The following is a 21,237-nucleotide window of genomic DNA, read 5'->3' as shown; positions in this document are numbered from 1 at the left end:
CCCCCCCAGTCGGTATTTCTAATAACAAAGGGTTAGAAGCCAGCAGGCAGCCCCGCGGCGCGCAGGCAGCAGGCAGGCAGGTGCGAGCGGAGCCCAGAGCCCCCAGCAGCATCAAGGGCAGCACCCACCGTCGCAGGCAGCGCAGCCGAGCGGAGCAGAGCAGAGTGTCCGCAGCAGCGTGAGCCCCGCACACCGCCCCCCCGCAGGGCACCCCCCCCTCGCTGCCGCGGCCGCCCCACAGGAACTGGGACATGGCGCAAAGGAAGAGCGGCCGCCCGCTTGGGAACTGCTCCGCCGGGCAGCAGCCGCTGGGTGATACACGTGTCAGCAAGAACCGCTGGAACAGGAAGCAGCTGTTTCTTCCAGCTGTGACACGCTCACCCTTGGTCGTCGAGAACACCGATGCGACACCCGTTGCCGTGCCAAAGCTCCATTTATTGCAGCACCGCTACACGTCTGACAAGGGAAGCCAGCCGGCAGCTGCTGCACGTCTGTCACCGCCAGAAAGCACCCCCGCTTCCAAGGTGCGTCCACCAGCAGACGGAGATCTAGGAAGAAAAGGGAACGCTGAGTACACAGCAGGGCTCGGGTATGTTTCCCTCGGCAGCGTACAGAGCAACCGCATTTCTGTCGGGCACTACAAAATACGCTTCCAACGGCAGACGAGAACCTGATCACCTGAGGCCGACCCTGCCTGGGCAGGGGCACAACAGGGCACACACGGGAAACCACATCCCGCCCTGCTCCCGGTAACAAGACTGTCGGTAAAAACATCTTTATTACAGAAGGTGCTACTTATTTAAAATACCTTATTACAAAACATCTTATTACAAAAGTTATTTTTAAAAAAGTAGCATCTTGTTACAAACCACCTTATTACAGAAGTTACTACTGGTTAAGAAAGATCTCATTACAGAAGCTGTAAGGAAAGGTTTCGCCTCAGTTCATCTTACTGCCCGGTGCTCCCGTAGCACATCCTGGCCACAGCTGGGAGCTACACAAGCCGAGGCGGTCCTGACAGCTTCTCTGCTCCCTTCTCGTGCGTTTCGCTCAGGGCTGGCTCGTATGAACACGCATGAAGCCATTACATGGATGGTTCAGGCGCTCTTCCACATGGATCTCCTGAACACCACAAGTAGAGGATGTGCCCCCTTTATCCTTCAAACAGTATTTTAACATGAACACAAATGTATAGCTATTAAAAACTTAAGATCTGCTATCAAGATAAATACAATCTTCCTCTAAAAGTTTAAAAAATATTTTCAAGACATAATTAGAACAGAGTACTAGAATAATAAATAAGTTATCATTACAGATACCATTAGCATCAAAAGGAAATTATTAAACCAGAAGAATTCCCCAGGAACGTAAAAGATCAGCAGCTGTGACATACATACACTTGCCGGTGAAACAGAGAGCTGGTTCAGGAAGGAAGAAGGTTTCTTGGTTAATCACTTAGAAAATTAGCTCATCTTTCCTTTAGCTGCTCTCCTGAAATCTCAGACCCATTCAGACCCAGAATCTTGCGACTTTCCAATGCTTTTGTTTCATACACGATCCCCAGTAAAGGGCCACGGTACGACTGCAAGCAAAGACAGCGAGAGCACCAACCACCACCTATGCCGAGCATACTGTAGCTCCCAACAACGTTAAATAGATAAATAAATAAGTGAAACAGATTCCTAACAGAGCACTAAAAGCCATTTGCTTCCCAGTAAGGATGTCTCGAGAAAGTGTTTAAGGGTTCCTGTAAAGTTCAGACTTTCCAAATCTAAAGAATACAAACAGCTAAGGAATTACTTCATATTAATTACTCTGACCACTCGGTGCTTTATAACTTGACGGGTAGAAAATGTAATGAAAGAGGCCTACTAAACAATACCCTACCAAGTTAAAAAGAAAGCAAAAAATAGAGTGGTGTGGGGCTGGTTTTGTTGTTGGTTTTTTGTTGTTTTGTTTTGGGCTTTTTTGTGTGTGGTCTTTGGTGTTTTGTTGGAGGTTTTTTGGGGTTTTTTTGGTTTTGTTTTTGGTTGTTTTTTTTTTTTTTTTAAACACAGCTGAAATGATCCAAAGTGGCTGTTGTGGGCAAAGCTCCACTGCTGCTGGAGTCTGACAGGGAAATCCAGCTGGCAGCTGCTGCACATTTGTCACCCACTTCTCACTCTCTTATTTCGTCCTCCAGAAAGCACCCCCGCTTCCGAGGTACATCCACCGGCAGACGGAGATCTAGGAAGAAAAGGGAATACTGAGCACCTATCAGTGCTCGGATATGTTTCCCTTGGCAGCATACAGAGCAATTTCATTTCTATCAGGTACTATAAAATATGCTTTCAATGTCAGACTATAACCTGATCACCTGAGGCCTACTGTTTAAAGAAACAGGAATTCTTCCAATTTTTCAAAAATTTAAATATAAAAACCCAAAGCAGATTATAAGAAAAGTGCTCCCATTCTTCAGTATGTATTATTTAGAAATGCCTTTGCCACCATGGATACCAAAAGCCAAACATTAATTACTATAAGCCCCTGGCAGTATCTACAGAAAGGCCTGACCTGCTTGTGCCATATCCCTTTGTTTACCCAGAAAAGGCACAATTGCCTCAAAGCACCCCACAGCCAGCGCCAGGATCCCAGAAAAAACTCGTGGCCTCACAGAGAGGACAGACAAGAGGCTCCTTTTTTGACAGTTACCTCGATCCACAGCAAAACAGAGATACTTCCCACGTATGGCCAGATCTTGCAGGTCAAGAAAGCGAACAAGTACCCCGACAAAGTCACAACAGCGCTACCACTGCAAACATCACCCACAAGAAATTTAACCTCTAAACAAACACATTCACATCTTCCAGCCTCTGTTCGTTCTCTGTACTACGGAGTTCCTGCCCAATAGGCACCACTTTTGCACTTTCTGACACCTGCCTCCTGCCAAAGCAGACTCTGTTGGGAACACATCTTGAAAACGCATAGGGATGGAGAAATGAGGGGGCTTGTAACAATGCACCTCTAAATTACGGCAAGTTAAGACACAGGGTATGACACCCACTCATCCCAAAGAGCAGACTGCCAGGACAGGCAATTTGAAATGCCTTCAATGAATATATAATGACGTCAAGGTAATGGCAACTGAGCTGGAGCAAGCAGCTGCCGCTCGGACTCCTGAGAGCAACTTCGCTTTGGGCTTCACACCGATGTTCAAGAGTTCAGGGCCAGGCCTGTCCCCACATTAACTCTTAACACCTTTGTAGGAAGAGATCTCACTGTGACCGGATAGGAAAACTAAATGAACGTTAACAATATTTTTGGCTGGAAGGTGCAGGAAATAGTTCAAGGGAACAGACGACAGCATGGGAGACCTTGCCTGAGTGAAGATTTGCCCGTAGCAATTGCACCTAGAAATCTATTTACCTTGGAGGGAATGAGAGAGAACGCACAGTGACACAACTGCAGCGGCATGGGAGTGGGTGGTAAATGTCTAGGGCACCTTGCAGCATAAAAAAGAAAAAAAAAGTCAGAGACAGTCATCAGATTATTTGCAGGACTAGACGACTCACAGAAAAGATATGGTCAGCCATCGAGAAAGAAAGTTTTTTTCCTTAATGTCTCAGCATCAGCTTAAATGCTTCAGTCCAGAAGTAACAAATTCCCCCTGCTCCATTCTGAGATGCCTATTTCCAGAAAGACGGGCTGCAAACAAAAATTCCTCCCATCAGAATCTGGTCCTTCTCCCATGCTCTTTTAGAAGAGGAAGCACAAGCCACAGATATTAGGTCCAGTACAGCTGTGCTCACTAGCCGAGTGTACCTGTGGAGCACAATGCAGAGGAGATGGGGAAGGGGACTCAAAGTATTTACAGAGTTCCTCTCAATCCTTTGTGAAGTCCAAAAGGACTCCTGTTGCAAGCGTGTATGCTGCCAACAAAAGCGGACAGATTTATTTCAAAACTCCCATTTTAACAGACGAGCTCAGCTAGAAAGTAGTGGGAAAAGCAGATGCATCATCAGCACCTTCAAATCTATGTCCTAAGAGCGAGCTTGGGGCTGAAAAAAAGCAGTCCCTGAAAGGTGAACTATTCCTTGCACCTCCGTGTGATAAACACGGCAGGAGCTAGAGCACCATACCCATCGCCTCTCAAGAAAAAGAGTGGGAAGGGAACAGATGACACAGCCCGTAATCATTTGCAATGATGTATTTTAGCGCCGAGTTAAGTTCTGCATCCTTTGTAGCAGACTCTGGCTCCCGGGAGGACTCAGAAGTAGTTGAAGAGGAGGGTTCTTCACCCGCTGTGTAGTTAATCTGCATTAATGACATTAACTTACAAAACCCACAGTGGATGCTAAATGTTTGCACAGCTTCAAAAAGGGACTCTAAAAATCAACTGAAGGTTACTGAGGCCTTTTCTGCTTAATGGTACAGAAATGCCGAAGACACTGTTGGAGACAGGACAATGAACTAGAGACACCTTTCATCTAGATTCTGCTGGGCAGAATGGTCTTAAAACTGGTAAACTAGAATTTAGCTGAGAAGGCTGGTTAAATACATTGGTTTTCCATTTGAAGGAAGCAGATAACCTATCTCGGTGATTTATGGTGCTGCAGAGATGGGCTGGCAGCTATGGAGGGAAACCCTGGGGACGGTGTTTTAGTGAAAAGACGCTCGTCTTTTCTTGCTACAGAACAGCTGTGAAATGCAAAGAAGTCCAGTCCAGCTCTTTGGAGGGAAGCAATGCCTTCTCCACAAAGGCGGGGGTTTGATTCTTGGTGCGTTTTTACAGATTAACACCTTGGGTTGGGCTCAGAGCTGCTCCCAGTCACTGAAATGTACCACATTATATTGGCTCTCGCTGTGTGGTATCTAGAACTTGGTGTCACCGTGTAACAAAGAAAAGTGATGTTAAAGAAACGTGACATTAACATAGAAAAAACCAGCCTACTGAAATAGATGGAAGAAGAGCCTTTTTCACAGCAGGGTGTATGTATCAAAGTGCAGGCTCAGAAAACTTGCAAAGGAGTGCCCAAAGGAAAACAGGAAAACAGAGAGGACTCCATCACACTCAGAGGGCAAGTTGCCAAGAAACACCTGGAAATCATCGTGATGCATTTTAGCACAGAGAGATTAAAAAAGAAGTTGTTTCCAAAGTCTCACAGAGGACAGGAGGTGCTGACAGACAAAGGTGTAGTCAGAGCAGCAGAAGTCAGCTTGCACTTGAGCCTGCCTGCTTCAGGCTTACAGCTGACATGCAGCCGACAGGCTATGCCAGCTTGGAGGCTTCTATCACGCACCCAACTGACTTTGGGCTAGCTTGAGCCTGATCACGTTTGGCTCCGCTGTGCTGTCTATCTCTACCCTTAACACGCACACCAAGCCTCAAAGGTACAACCGTGGAGATGCAGGCCTGGATGACCGTCACATTTCCCAGAGAGCAGACTATGCCAATTGTTGCTAATTAGCGTTAGCATAACAGTGTTTCATCCCTGTGGAACAATCCCATGGGAATGCTTTCCAACATGTTCCTGTACATAACTTTACAACTGGCACGTTAAGCAAATGTTTTGCTTCAGATATGAAAGCTGAGAAGTTTGCTAGTTATCTGTGATACCAGGAAGTAATTGAACAAGAACTCTCGATTATATGTTTTAAACAAAAATTGTCTTTTTTCAAGGTGGCATCCCACCTTTTTTCTCAGCTTCCTGACAGAAAGACTTTATTCCTTACTTAAATGTTTGAAACTGATGGGCATTATGAGCTGAACTATTAACTAGCATCATGATCTGGAATCTAGAAACTACCCTTTGAAGTGAGCAACAGCTCTTCAAACTCTACCATCGGCTCTTTGATGAACAGCTGTGAGGGAAACAGCCTCTTAGAGACTTGCAAGCTGAACCAAATTCCCCTCTAGAATGGATCCCAAGTACTTTTTGTGTCCTCTTATGTCTCTCTAATCTGTGGACATTTAGGTTTTCCCTTCAGTTACTAGATTTGTGAAGTTTTTTTTAGCCTCAGATACTCTGCGGCTTGTTTTTCTCACGTGCTTCAGGACACTACCAGACTGGTACAATGTATTCAGTGATCTGAGACAAAGAGTTCAGACTTCTACACTAGCTTCATCAGTTCGGTGGTTTTTGCCCCTGGAACTTCCATAGTTACCTCATTACTCAGTGTTTCCTTCACAGCACTGTCGCCCTCCAGCAAACACATCTATGGACTTAATCTCAATATTGTGACATCCAGGTTTCTGGCACAACTCCCAGAACTTCAAGTTTTATTTACTTACGTAATTTATACCCTTTCCCACATCAGAGTAATTAGCATAAGTGTCTCTATTGAAGTGTGTTGGTAAGTACACTAAGAGGTTGTACAAGTTTAGTATTTTAACTGAAGGAACAATGAGGTACTTACACGGCAGACAACAAGTAAATTCTTCTACTCTCCCCTTTCTGTAATAGTTAGTTTCAGAGCAGCTGTCACCGTAATCTCTGAGAAAACGTAGAATCTTTCTTACCGAGAGAGTTGCCTGTGTCTGAACTGCGTCTTTTCTGGGAGAAAGATTTTACAGATGAATCTGTCTGTTCTACAGATTCGTTCACAGGCTCAGCTCCTGAAGTGAATTGTCTCTCTTCTGTCTCCGATGACCTGGATTCACTTTTAACACTAGTATTCTCCTTAAAAAAACACAACACAACAACAAAAGAAATAAAACCAAAGATCACTCAATGTTATCTTATAATAAAACTAATATAAAACCAATAAAACAAAATAAAAGCTATTCTTCTCCACTCCAAAAGGGCATCTAACAGGTGGTGAACACTGCCTAGACAGTTGACATAGTAAGTGTTTTTAACTCAGAATTAAGGTTGCTAAATTGAAACAACCTCTTACAAAACATCATATTAAGCAAAACATGAGATCAGAAAACCAGAATACACAAAGTTAGGGTACATGTCCCCACAGTCTGAACTTTTCCCTCAGTTATTAAACTAGCTACAAGAAATACAGGTGCACTCATTCTTACCAGCACGTGTAATAATAATGACAGATCTAGCTCAAACAACTTGACAGAGCTGTGTGATGCAGAACCACATGTGAACCACACATTTCTGGTTGGGAATCTCACCCCACCCCATCCAGTCGTTAAGACATTAAGTTATAACGTGTTGCTTGCTTTTTAGAGCCCTCTGCTGCTGCTCTACATGTATTTTGCAGGCAACCATTTGGCAAACCGGGACATTTCCATGATCATGTGGCAAAAACCTGTAGCTTAAAAAAAAAAAAAAAAAAAAAAAAAAAAGGCCCGAACAACCAAGTTCTGTTTCATTTTCACTGAGGCAGTACAGGCCCAAAGTTAAGCACCTGGAATCTACCTTTAGACAGAAAAATTTTCACAGTATCACCTGTTCTAGAATAGTCATCTCTTCTGCAAATATCTCATCCATCAATAACCTAAAGATGAATGACTGCTCAGAGCCTGCAATGCTTCCTTCTATTAAGGGGAAAAAAAGCTTTTGAAAACCATTATGTGTGAGTTTACAGAAGACAAGAGGTCACACTTGGTAATAAGATAGTCTTTCCAAAAATCACGCTCACCACCTTGAGTCTGTCATTACTCAATGTTGAGTATATAACAGGCTATGTGTATACGTATCAATAGAAACACACATACATTGCTTGACAAAGTTGTATAATAACATTCAAAAAGGCCTGTGCAAATACAGTAATGGAGTACTCCAGGGAGAACTAGTTCCCTCCCACACACCTCCTGCACTTGCTGGATACCCATTTGACTCTTTTTTTCCTCTTTGAAATGTGCTGTCTGGATGTATTGCTTTAGTACTGTTAACAAGGCCACGTGAAAAACACGTGGCTAGCAGTGCCTTTTGTCTAATGCCTGAACCACAACCCCTTCCCAGGCACAAAAACAAAGAAGGAAGGCAGGCTGTAGGTCACTACCTTCACCAGCTAGAATCCAAGTCTCATGAGTGATGATGACTTCTCTATTCCTGGCGACATTTACATAATAGCAAGTTCTAGAAAAATTAGTGAGCAGCCTTCATCAAGTAGTGAGAGAAAGGAAGATTTCTCAGGTAAGCATTCTAAACTGGATATTCCACCAGACAACTGCTCTAGAAACAATTCTGCAAACTTCATTATTTAAAAAGAAGAGAATAATGAAAAGCAATACCAGGCAGGGGATGTAGAAACCAAATTGCAGTGTCTGATAAAGAAAAAACAAATAACATGCATATTGGGACCACCATTATTAAGACACTGTTACTAGCCTATGTGGTGAAAGTAGTCTAGACACTCTAACTAGCAGTTCTGCAAAGGACCTGGGGATGCTGCAGTGCCCAGTAAGGCTAACGACACCTTGGGCTACACCGGGACGAGCATGGCCAGCAAACTGAGGAAATGTCATTCCCCCTCACTGGTGAACCTGTACTTCCAATGCTGTGTCCAATTTTAACCCTCACAGCTGCGTGTGTGGAAACTGAAGAGCAGTCATACTGCACAGCACCCCTTTCAGATTTCTTTTTATCACTGTGTTTATAGAATCTTACACACCAACTCTTCAGTAATCTAATGTAATAGGTAATAATACCATTTTCATCCTAACAGCATCAGCCTAGCCCACACAAGTCTGGTTCCCAAGCTATCCCTTTTTTTTATTGTTTGGTCTTTTAAGCGAGCATGTTTCTGACCATGGATTCACCGCACCTGTGGACAGACCCTCCACTCAGGTCTAATACTTCTGCAACTTCAGAGTCCGAAACATTGTTTGGCAGAGAATCAAGCAAAGCTACCAAAGCTGACAGACGTGAAAGTTTTGCCTTTTCACTTCAGTTACTGAAAAACGCCAAAACTGCTGCATCTCACTACTTACACGACTTACGAGACACTGACTGGACTATACCTATACCCAGCTGGAACCATGATGGGAAGCTGAGGCACTAAAATTAGCAACTCACATGAATGGGGTTTGCTGGATTAACCCTCCCCAAAGAAAGCAAGCGTTTCAGCCTTCACATAGGTATGCTGCCAAGGAGACTGAACGAAATTGGAGGCAAATTCATCTTGATCAAGCATTACAGAAATGTTCTATTTCCACTTTAACAAGAAAATAAAACATTTCTTAGGAGTAGGAGTGGAATAAGAGATGCCCATTGAAGGCCAAAGCCTCTAGAAGTCTAGGACAGAAATTGACTGAGGCTAAGAGGACAACGCTGGATCTGAACTGTTGAATGTACTAACTCTTTTCGTATAAAGAGCTGCTCTTTAATTTGCTGTCTTTTAGGAAATCGGGAAAGCAGAATAAAGCAGGTTTCTACTAAACTGTTACTTCTATGAGGAAGACAGTTCAAGGCTCAGTGCTGGTCACAAGAGTTATTAAATGCTGGGAAATACTGTGAATGGAACAGAAAACAGAACAGTACCAGCTTGGTCAAAAGGTCCCGAATGCTAAAACCGACAGTTTCAAGGGCTGACTTCAGTCCACAGAGCAGAAACCCGAGATGAAGTACACTGTATCGTCACAAGTCTTCGGGCTGAAAGTAGCTGGAATGTGTAAGCAGGAATGCCCTGCTCTGTTTGCGCTCCTTGTTCTTGCTCTTCCCTACACATCAGGTTACAGCTGTTGTTTTGAGACTTGACGCTGGGCAAGACAAACCTTTGATCTGACCCAGCAGAGCTGTTCTGATGCTCTTGTATGAACAGTGGAGGAATTTGCTCCCCCTCTGCTTGTATAGAGAGGAATAGAGCGGTCTTCTGTGCACGTCCACTATTCTGTCATAAGCTTGCTCTAAAACACATGGTACCAACAGGCACTGAAAGCCTGAGTGCTTCCAGATTCGGGGACGAGGAAGAAAACTGTGCTGGAGCCTGATGTGAGGCGTACAGGCACAGAAGCCTCCTCTGGAGAGTTCTGCACCTGCCATGACCCCAGGCTCTGGACAAGCAGGGTGTTAAGTTAACCTTCCCTCTCCCGAGTTTGGGAGGAGGAGACTAGTTGAAGAGTAGTTCTAACAGAAAGAAGGAATCTGTCAAACAAAACGCTGAACATTCCCTGAATTGCTTTTCAATTGCTCAAAAAATGAGGCCAGTTATTTAACCAGTTACAGTCCAGGACCAACATCAGGATTCTCACAAATATACAAAACCTCCCTCCCAAACAACTACGTGGTTCGTGTGCTTAATTCCCCCAGTTCTTGACAAGGAAGTTTGGGTCACGGACTCCAAAGGCCTTCAACAAGGGACAACCTATCATTCTAAAAATGCAGTTCAAAAATTCTCAAAACTGACAACATTTAAAGTGCGGTCAACACTTAATATAATGAGTGGGCACCAATTAAGGAGTACTGCCAACTCTATGCACTAGCACAGGGATGTGCTCTTCCCTACACGGTACTGAGCAGAACAGTCTAGTCTAGGCTTGAGCTATGCAGAGGCTTGATCAGAATACACATCCCTTTCTAGAAAGATACCCAAGAGGAAGAGGACTAATCTTTATAACGCCGAAAGCAACAATGGGAGGTTTGCGCCAGCTGATGATTTCCGATCTAGAAACTTCAGTGAAGGCGTCAAGCTACCGACAGAACAATAAAACAGTAGCTTCAATGCACACACAAAAATGAGATTGAGTGCCTACATGCAAGGTAGGTCTCATGCAGCAGAAACAGATGCAGTCAATCTCCTGAGCTTACCTTGTTTTCAAAACAAAAGCAGAGCACACATTTGCTGCCTTAACAGAGTAACATCTAGAATGCCCCTCACCCCTCATGAGACTTACAATTTTACATACCAGGAAGACCAGGTACAGGTAGACTGAAGTACAATTACAACTTGTTGTACACCACAAAGTATAAACCAATGAAGATGCTTTATACCAGTCAAATATCAATAAACTATACTTTCCACAGAAAACAGAACTTAACAACTATTTATCAGAAACAATCTAACCGTTTATCTAAATTTAAGCAAAAATCTGCCTCCAGCAGAAATTCTCAAAATACTCTTCTTTGTTGGAGATTAAAGATGGTATGTTACAACCTAAAAAAGCATCCACTTCATCACCACGAATACACCTGCACTACGCATGTTTCCCATGCAAATGAGCACCCTAACTCGGCCAACAGGCTGACACATGTCATGCTCGTTAACATGGGAAACATGGGATACTTTTTCATTCCATCTTCTTTTTTATACCTTGCTTTACCAAGCAAACCCTTCACTGTCCATTAAAAGCTTAATTAAAGAAGCCTTCAGTTCTTAAGCAGGCAAGAATATTGAAAAGCTATCGGTCCAGACCCTAGCATTACTATCAAATATAGTTACCTCAAGAAAGATGTTGGTTTACCTCCCTTTACCCCTTACCTGCTCTGGACTGAACAATTCTTCCTGAAAAAACACGAGGGAGAACTCAGCTGGGCGGTGATCTGGTTCGTTGCTCCATTTTTCATCTGCTTCCTGTGCGGTCAGAAGTTTTTGTAGTATTTTAGCAGCAGCAGCAGTTTCTATAGACAGAGTGGTATCGGCAGCACAAAGAATGTCAGAAGGCTGTAATGGAGACAAATCCAGCGCTCCATCTGCTTCCACCAGAAATGATGTGTCTGAAGTTACAGGAGTGAGACGTTCCAGCTGGCTTTCCTCAGTTGAAGAAGGTGTGTAACTATTAACAGGCAGTGCCTGATTTCCATTAAACTCCAGGATCGAATACTGGCTCTCTGCAGGTGCCACTCCCACCTTTTCAGCTTTGCATGATGAACACACCTCAGCGGCAACCTGAAACGTGGCTTCAAGACTGACTTCTGCCTTCCTGTTTTCTTCAGATATATTACATAGCCAGTCAGACGGCATCAGTTCAGCTTCGTAAGATGACTGCATTGGAGGATTCTGGAAAAAACAAAATGCAGTGAACTTTTGTATCAAAAAATTACCGTGACAGGATGTGTATTGATTCTGTTTATCCATTTATCCAAAAGCTTGAAAGATTGTCCATTATTCTCAGTTAAAATAGCAAGTTTAACCAGAAGAAAAAAGAAAAAAGCTACTGCTTTGTCTTGGTTTTCATTAACCACCTTACTCTTGGCACGTTTCCTTTCTTCTATTCATGGTCTATCCTGGAGAGAAGGTTACTTACCAGGAGCTGGTGTATGCCTGCAGATGCATTGTCTGCACACCCTTTGCACCACAGGTGTTAAATATACCCAAGCACTCAAATCAGAGACTTCTGGTCTTAGTAGGACCTGTGGGGGTACACTAGAACCACCCTCTTCACGTGCCACATACGTAATAGAAAATGAGAGAGAAAATCCACCTGCCTTCAGTTCCTTCTAAAACTCAAGCATTCCTGTTGTTGTATAAAAAAATCAGTATAACCCACAACATTTTTAAGCAAAAGAGAAAGGTCCATATGCTGTAAATGTGCATATGGACAACACAACTTGAGGAACTCACCGCTTCTTAACCAATAATACCATTTTCCTCCTCAAGTGATTGTCCATAGGCACATCGACACAAGGGGTGCCCCCCAGGGATGCCCCAGTCCCAGGATGAGTGGGAGTTCAAATACCGATGAAAGGAAATACTGCAAAACTGCCCTGCCTGTCACAGCCTCACATCTGGACTCTCCGGTCATGACAGTGTCCCACAAAGGCACAACTCAAAGTCTGCATCAATCTGCATAAAAACCCGACAGAATTTCAGGTCAGAAACACTTCTTGTAGAACCTACAGAGACTCTGCCTTTGCCATCACAGATCAGGTCTGAACACTACTAAAATTTTTCACTGTAATGACATCACAGGACGACAGGACACAATCAGCAATCCAGTGATGATTTTTTTAGTAGCATTCATATATATCGAGTAACCTTTAAAACAGAATGAAGACAATGAAAGAGTTTTTCCAAAGCAGCAAGTCCTACCCAAGTGAAATGATAGATGACATTTTAACAGCCAGTGTCTGTACTGCTACTTCTTCTGGAGGTGACTCAGTCAAAGGACACTAGAAGGGTCATTTCTTCTGACAAATACAAGTCATACAATGATGTTGAACAGAAACTCAGGTCTATTTAAAATACAGCCTTCTTTTGGAAGGGATCCAGTATGAAGGAGTAGTCCTTAGTGCCTGACTATCCTTAGACCTTTTAGCTGAGCTCATGGTTAATGAAAAGCTACTTCCAGAGACGAGTAAATTAGAGAACAGGAAGCTACAGGATCACCTACTAGGAAAGCCGTATCAGATCAAATGCCAGTGAAGGACTTGGTCTCTCCCTGAAGGAGATACCACAAAGAGATGAGATCCTGTCTCCTGGGTGTGTGAAGGCAAGTCCTAGTGTAGATGTGCCAGTTTGTAGATAGCCACAAACTGTGGAGGGTGGGGGGAAATGGAGGGAGAAATAAAACATAAATTTCTCAAATTCCAGGTTAAGTTAAGCAAAGTCTTTTCTATTAAAGGCTAAGCCACCTTTATGTTTTTATGAGATAGGTTCAAACATTATTCCTCTCATTTTTTTTTTCAGTTCTATTTTTTTTAAAATGTTAACAAGGTGTTTCATTTCTGTTGCATTGCTTTTTTACTGTCATAAGTAGTCAGGATTTTAAGTAAGATCTGGGTTACCAAACCATCCAGGAATAAGATCATCCCTGCCAAAAACCAATGAACTAACCCACCCATACTGAATCTTTTTCTGCCTCTTCTTAGGGGACCTCAGCTTGAAGCTGTTACAGCACATATTGTCCTCTTGGATGCACTACAGGATCTCGTGTGTATTTCCAACAGGAGAAAGGGGCCACGCAAAGGTACAATTTAAATCCTTTTAGTTCACCTGGAGAAGGATGGGGGGAGGCAGCAACGGAACAAGGAAAACTGATAAAAGATTGAGAAGTCAGGGCCTGAAAGACTAATAGCTTGCTGGTCATTCAAGCTCAAGAGGAAAAATGGTCTGACTTAGCAGAAGTGGTGAAAGAGAAGATGGGCATTTCACTTATAAGATTAGCATAGCATGTGCAGGAATTAAAGCACAACCACACCTTTTCAGGGACCACTAGGACTACGCAAATCTGGCTTGAGTGCTTGGGCAATCGGAATTAGTTCAGACTTGATTTCTTTTTGAAATAACATGGCTGATTATCATTCCTTATTACAAATAAAAGCAAACTACTTAGGACTGCTTTTAAGGTCAGAAAGTTCTTCTTTTTTCTTGCATGTTTATTTCTTCCCGTTACCTCTCGCTTCAGTTCCACAAGGAAATACCGACAGCTTAATAACCATGGTAATAGCAATAATCAAACAGCAGGGCTGCCATTAAAAAAAAAACAAAATGAGGTGGGGGCAGGAAAAGAAAAATTTAAAAAAATCGCTGAAATCCAATATGTAGCCTCAGTTCACATCTATGATAAAAGCAGTGGGGAAGTATTGAGCTAATGGTTGTGAGCTGCCAGCACTGCTGTTGCAGAAGATAGCAGGAGGTCTCTCAAAAGACTCATTCCTACCCAAGGATACTGATTCATCACACTAATCCAAACCCCACTTGAGAGAACCCAAATGAAAAATGGGTAAGAAGTTGTACCTGAGCTCCCTGTTTTGTAACCAACCGTGATGAGAGTGTAATACAAACCTCTGAAACCCCGATTTCAGAAACCTGGTGAGATACACCATCATCAGCCACCATGTCTGGGTATAACCACCTATGTCCCCTTGCCATTCCACGCAGTAATTCTCTGTAGCTTTTTCTGGAGAGCAAACTGCAGCCAACCAACCAGTTAAGTTACCGGCCTGGTCTGCCCATGTTCCAGTCAGGGTCACCTAACACTTTCAGCAGCTCAGGTGTGTACTGTACAAGCCCAGCAGCTGGCCTCCAAGACCCAGAAACTCCACCTGTCTTAAATCTCTCCTAAACTTAAAAGTGATGCTCTCTGCAAGACCCAGTAAGGAACAGCACAAGGTTTAGGCTTCCTTGTCCAAGAGTGCCCGCTTTTCCTTCTGAGACCACAAAGCACCGTCTGGATCCAACAGAAACGGGGCTGGTAACCAGCTTGCTGACTACTAGCATGCCGATACGGTTCGCTGTCTTCGGGACTGGTCCAGCAGTTTCGTATAGGCTTTGCCACTCCTACCTAGCAGCACACAGCGGGACCAAACAGCCTAAAGTGCCCCGCAAACCACGCTTCAACAGCATCGCACTGAATTCCTGCAACTGGTAGAAGGTATTGAGTGGAACGATAGGAAATATACCATGCAATAGTTCTATTTTTTGTGAAGAACAATAAAAATGCTTAGTCAGCCAGGGCTGATGAATTTTACCACTTTTGAGGATTTGTGCAAGTGGTTACTGATGGATGATCAATACACCAACAGGGCAGGATGCTCAATACTGCAGCTTGCCACATCCCCCAGCAGAAGTCTGGGGAAGTATATGCCCCAGAACACACAAAAGGCAAACTGATTACTCCCCACAGCTCAGCAAGAACCGCAGGCAAACTGCTGTCTTCTGTACCACCTGCACAGCCTGTCACCACGTTCCAGGAGAAATGACCTATGCTATGCTAAGACTCAGAAATCTCTATAAGTCCCGTTGATCCACGCGGTACGATAGTTGTGTTACCCTGCTCAGAGACAGCCGGTTACTGACCTGGTGGAACTGATACAGGGCACTGCTCGCCTTTGGTCTTCTCACGCAGAGGATCGCCTTCCTGCAGTCTGCCCAGATGCTCGGCAGCTTTTTGCTGGGGGTTTCCAGGAAACAAAGCAACCACTAGCAAGTGGCCTAAAGCTCTTCTGACTCCACACACTGCCCATGGACTTGCTTCTCCAAACAACTGATTTTTACTAGACCCTTTGGACACTGTATATTATCCTTCAATCTAGCCACAACACCACCTTTGACAACTCCTTTCGAATGATTTACTATCCCATGGATCTCGGCCTTCCGAGATAAGCTATTTAATTGTGACTGCCCATCGCTCAGACGGATCCTCATGTCCTGGATGAAAAAAGCAGCTCACAATCAAAGTGAGAGGACAAAGATGTACTGTGCGAAAAATAAATACTACAATATCGACGGCATGACTGGCTGTTGGCTATTTATAGCCTTACACTAACGTGTTATCCTGGCCATAACCTGCCCATCTTGGATAAGCTTATTTTTTAAAAGAAGTCACGAATAAAAGAGAAAGGTTGATATTTGCAAGACAGGAAACTGGATGATCAAGCTTGGGTAGGTCAACCCTTTTTCAACACGCATAAGCATAACTTGCTTCGCTTGTCCTCTGTGAGGGGAAAAAAGTATATGCGTTATGCTGTAATAAAAAAGGAAGCTCTTGCATTTTTACTTCAGATCTTCTGATATCTGATAAGCCAGGCCCTCCAAATAAGGTGCAGTTTCCACTAGAATTACATAACGCATTTTACAGGAAGCACTGGAGTTATCTTTAATAAGAGATCTCTGAGGTGGGGCCCATTCCAAAAAGTCACCTTAGTTTTTCTCGTTCATCAAATCAAACTCAGGACTGCAGGAAACTATCTGAGACAAAGAAGTGGAGCTGCTTCTCAGTATTTTCATAATATTAAAGAATCTCTTTTTGTCCAGGCAAGAACATTCTTCAAATACAAATGCAGGCTCATTAACTAAAAGTGATTCTGGTGAAGTCAAGCAAAAACACTCCACTGATGAGGACACCCACTATGCTGCTACCCTGAAACCTAACCTGAATTACAAAACTACCCGTTTAACATTCAGTGGTTCTTTGAAATAGGTATTTGTAAACCACATCACTTTCACTTTATCAAGCAGATCCATTTTCAAATTTATATCCTTAATTTCACAAGTGTATAAACCTGCAGTTCATTCATACAGTCTCCTTCGCTTTCACCTCCTTTCAGTAGGCTACGCTCACCTGGACAAAGCTGTTGTGGGTGCACGCTGAAGCAGCAGGACCAGCACAGCCAGCCAGAGGATCTGTGTGGGCTGCTGCTGAACAGCTCTGTGGTGTGGCTGCAAGAATTCAAACACAGCTGTCAGACTGCAAGAACTTGTGTCTGGTGTGCAGAGTTCTATTGCTTACTTTGATTAAACATTTCAATAATCACACAGTAAACGAAATTCCAGAAATTTATTGTTACCTCCCAAGTCATTTTAAGACCAATTTCTTAATCTTAAAAATATTTAAGATATGTATAAATACATTAAAAATATATATTGTAAAATTGGTAACACACACACATACATACATGCAGAAACTTCATAATCAGAGTCTTTTGTGTCTTAGTATCACCTCTCTGATTTGGCTGCTCGAGTTTCTTGTCACAATACACCACAGAAAGCGTATTCACATAGCTGAGCCTAGGTGTTCATACACACTTGTAACCATGTGAATTTTAAGACTTACAAAGAAAATGAATTATCTTACCAAGAGTGTATCATTCCGAAGAATATCATGACTACTCCTAAACTACCACTCACCAGAAAGGTCTTCTTATGTAAATGAACCCTACAGGCACAGATGCATTCAAAAGGCGCGACTGGACTTGCACTGTCAGGTGGCACCAATAACTAATATGTCTCACATGGTCTCCATGACTGATTTTTCATTATTAGACACTCTCGGATAATAAAGCTTCAACGCATTTCTTTGACGCGATTCTACTACTGTCAAAGGTTTTGCAGATAGTTGAAAGTAAACAGAACTAAATCCTTAAACTAATTATGGTCTAAGGCTAGTGGGGAAAAAAAAGACTTAGATGAGCATATTTTATGTTACTGACTTTTCAATAAGAATCATAATGAAAAACCAGGGAAATCTTTTTGTCACGGAAGTTAACAAACAAGTTTGAATACACACAAAAAGAAATCTTTTGACAAAGTTCTACTTTGATTTCATTTAATGGGACTTCAAAAGTGAAATGAATAGAGTCAAGCATAAGATTGAACATACATTCTTTAGTTCTCTCACTTACTAAATACGTATCTTAAGGTTAACTATCACTTTCCAAACAAACTAATCTTGCTGCTGTGCTCTCATGATGAAGGAAACCAGACTTTTTCATGTGGACATATGAAGAAACACGCTTTCAGCATTCTGTATGTTATAATATATAGAAGAAAGGATAGCGGAGAGATTAAGAGATACACAGGCACAGAAGTAAAACCACTGAGACAGTCCTAGAGTGACAGTGAAAATTAAAAGATTTATCATACTCCAGTGAAATGTCACTTACACTCTCAGAAACGCTAATTAATTCACTGGAGGTTTCAAACGCCTCAGGTTCCCTAAGTTTCTGTATTTTAGTTTTGATTACACCTTGCAAAATTTGGTATGTTTTCACTGCGTTCTCACACCCACCTCCCACCCCAGAAGATTCTACCTGAGCAACATAGCCAAGTTGTCCTTTAAACTTAAAGCAAAAGGAGCGTCATCCAGTGAGAGAGATCTCCATATTCATGTCTAAATCTACGCTGGTCTCCCTCAGCTCCCCTGCAGGCAGTACTTCAAAACAGGCACTTCCAGGACACCAGTAATCTTACCCCAAGACAAACTGTAAACCGAGCTACATGAATCGCACCCGAGACGCCCCTTTCCTTCCCTTGACTACGGGAGAGGGCTGGGGCCTTAGCTGAGACAGAGACAACTACAATTCATCATGATGAGTTTCAGCCTATGCTCTGTACCAATAGAGACGCAAAGCAGGGACCACCTCCCACCTTAATGAAGCAAGTATCCTGGATGAGGCTTGGAGCTACCTGGTCTAATAGAAGGTGTCCCTGCCCACGGCAGGCGGGTGGGAACTTGCTGATCTTTAAGGCCCCTTCCAAACCAAACCATTCTATGATTCTCAGGACACCTGCTCCTGGGAGAAGACTTAATAGTTAGCAGCTGGTAAGGCAGGCTCCACACTCTGGCCACCACAGTAATCTCTGCATAAGGAGCACGTGGCAGGAGTTGCCTGTCTCTTAAACATTTAAGTGTGTCTACAAGAAATGCCCAGCTCCTCAGAACCCTTCCTTGACAAAAATGACGTTACGGGAACTGTTGATTATTGTCTGAAATGTTCTCAGCAGAGGTCTCAGAAGAGAAGCACAAAAGATTTAATGATTTCACTGTGTAGGATTTCTAAACAGGGATAGATAGCTGTCTTTGTGAAGGTGCGGCTGCCAAAGGAGGAGCAGGCAGAAGGAAAGAATAATAACTGAGCTTTAGTTTGTTCAAGGCAAGAGTCACTGTTCTGAATTTCAGAAGTTTTAGGGAAATTAAAAAAAACACCACAAACCCACACAAATACACCAACACTCCCCAGAAAATACCCTATCATGTGATTTTTCCCATTCAAGGTAAGGGCAAGGAAAAGAACAGTAATTTGCTTCAACTCCTCTTCTGAAGAATAAAAACACTTAAGTGAGATTGATTTATTTTGTAATTGAGTGATTAAGTGAGACTGACAGTTGTGGCAGAAATAATTTAGAAAAAAGAAAGGAGCCAAGACTTTTGTACTTTCTAGTCTTCAGTGCATCAAAAAATACAACATAAAGAAGCTAAGCAAGAAAAAAAATTCAGATACAAAAATAGTATGAGCAGAATGAAATATTCTACACCAGGAGTCCTCAAACTACGGCCCACGGGCCGGATATGGCCCCCCAGGGTCCTCAATCCAGCCCCCCGTATTTACAGAACCCCCACACCACCACCACCCCCGCCGGGGGTTGGAGGGGGAAACCAAGCAGCCGCAGATGACTTCCTGCCATCTAATCCGCACGCCGGCCCCCTGTTTAAAAAGTTTGAGGACCCCTGTTCTGCACAATACTTTTGACTGATCTTTGAGTTTAAAACCTTAACCTGGAAAAACATGAGACCAAGGCCTAGGATACTACTTCTTAACAAGGTCTCAGTGCTTTAATATCATTGTCCAAGTTTTGCTTAATTAAAAAAACAAAAATGAAAGTTAGCCTCACATCGACTAGTTTTGGACAAATGTTCTTCTCCTCGCCCTTTCACCTCAACAGAAAGGCTATCCAGAAAATCACCAGGGGACACACAAAATCTGGAGGACGGACACGAATACCAAACAGAAACTCCTTTTGCTTTAGGTCCATCTTCCTTTTAGACTTGACACTTTCTAATTCTCACTTGAGATATACACATGGCGGAGTATTGTAGAAAAATATTTGAAAGTCTCACTTTAAAATCTATTTTTGAAAAGCAAATGCAGAAAATTTTTTTCATACCTCTTGGATAGCAGGCTTGTGAGTACGGCACTGAAGATGCAGAGCTGCTGCAATTTGCAATGGATGTGGCAACACTTTGGGTCCCTTGCTGAAGTGGCGGAAGAGAAGCCACAGGCTGGAGCGTGTACGTGGCTCCTGTTGGAAGTGTCTGGAGTAGAGGAAAGGCAGTCCCTTTATCTGGAAAAGCTGGGGAAGCCCCTTGCCCTGGCAGCAACCCAAGTGGTCCCTGCTGGATCCAAGTGGAAGGGACTGGAGTCGGAGCTAATCTTTGTGCTGGTAAAGTGCTGGGGGCTTGGCACGAGGTTGCCATGTAGGAGTAAGGAGAGAAAACACCTTGACCGTAAAGTTGATGAAACTGTCCTACAGTCAGCAGTCCTGCAGTGGGTACAAAATAAAGCGAAACAAGTGTTAAGGAAAGGAGTTTTCACAGGCAAAGAAAGGCAATATGAGGAGCCAAGGCTCTACAACATGATTTGGGAAGACGACCTTTGCTCCAGCATACTTAATCCAGAAAGGAGACTGTACTCTTAGACCCGAGCATGCAGTAACTGCTGTGTGGCACACGAGCGAAGCGCCAACACAGAGGTGTCTGCGTAGCACTCAATCTCCTTAAACTGGCAGTAACGAGTTACCTATATTTAGAAATGTGCTATAAATCAAAATGCGTAGTAACTTACTAAACCAAACAAAAGCAATTTTGAAAGTACGGTGTGTTAAATCAGACAATACATTCTAAAAAAGGGACATCATAAAGCAAGATTTGACCAAATTCCACTACTGACAGCTCACAAACAGCTAAGGGAAGGGCAATGTCAAAATCCTCCAAAGGACTTTGCAAGTACTTTATGACAAGTCATTTATTTGGTCAAGAAAAAAATTTCAAAGCCAATTTTTTTCGCAGTCAGCTCAACTAGTTCAGTGCAGACTAAAATATCCCAGACTTTGCCATTTTGTTGTTTCCTAGATAGTCCTTTTATTCTTCTCTATTATTTTATAGTTTCCTCTCTCAGACAGTTACTGTTTCATGAA

General features: G+C 43.1%; 1 protein-coding gene across 1 annotated transcript; it reads right to left on the bottom strand.

Moving 5' to 3' along the window:
• Window positions 1-759: 759 nt before the first annotated feature.
• Window positions 760-20,263, bottom strand: LOC308070838 (heat shock factor protein 5-like). Its single transcript, XM_080405444.1, has 5 exons — window positions 20,209-20,263; window positions 16,827-16,983; window positions 11,362-11,880; window positions 6,500-6,659; window positions 760-3,481 (listed from the first exon to the last, which is right to left on the bottom strand). Exons 2-5 carry the CDS (start codon window positions 16,839-16,841, stop codon window positions 3,402-3,404), a joined length of 774 nt encoding a protein of 257 aa, XP_080261570.1. The 5' UTR covers window positions 16,842-16,983; window positions 20,209-20,263; the 3' UTR covers window positions 760-3,401.
• Between the last annotated feature and the right edge of the window lie 974 nt (window positions 20,264-21,237).

This window comes from Falco punctatus (genome assembly GCF_963210335.1).
Source record: "Falco punctatus genome assembly, chromosome: 1".
In the NCBI taxonomy this organism is placed as follows: Eukaryota; Metazoa; Chordata; class Aves; order Falconiformes; family Falconidae; genus Falco; species Falco punctatus.
This window is presented reverse-complemented; position numbering and strand designations above follow the sequence as displayed.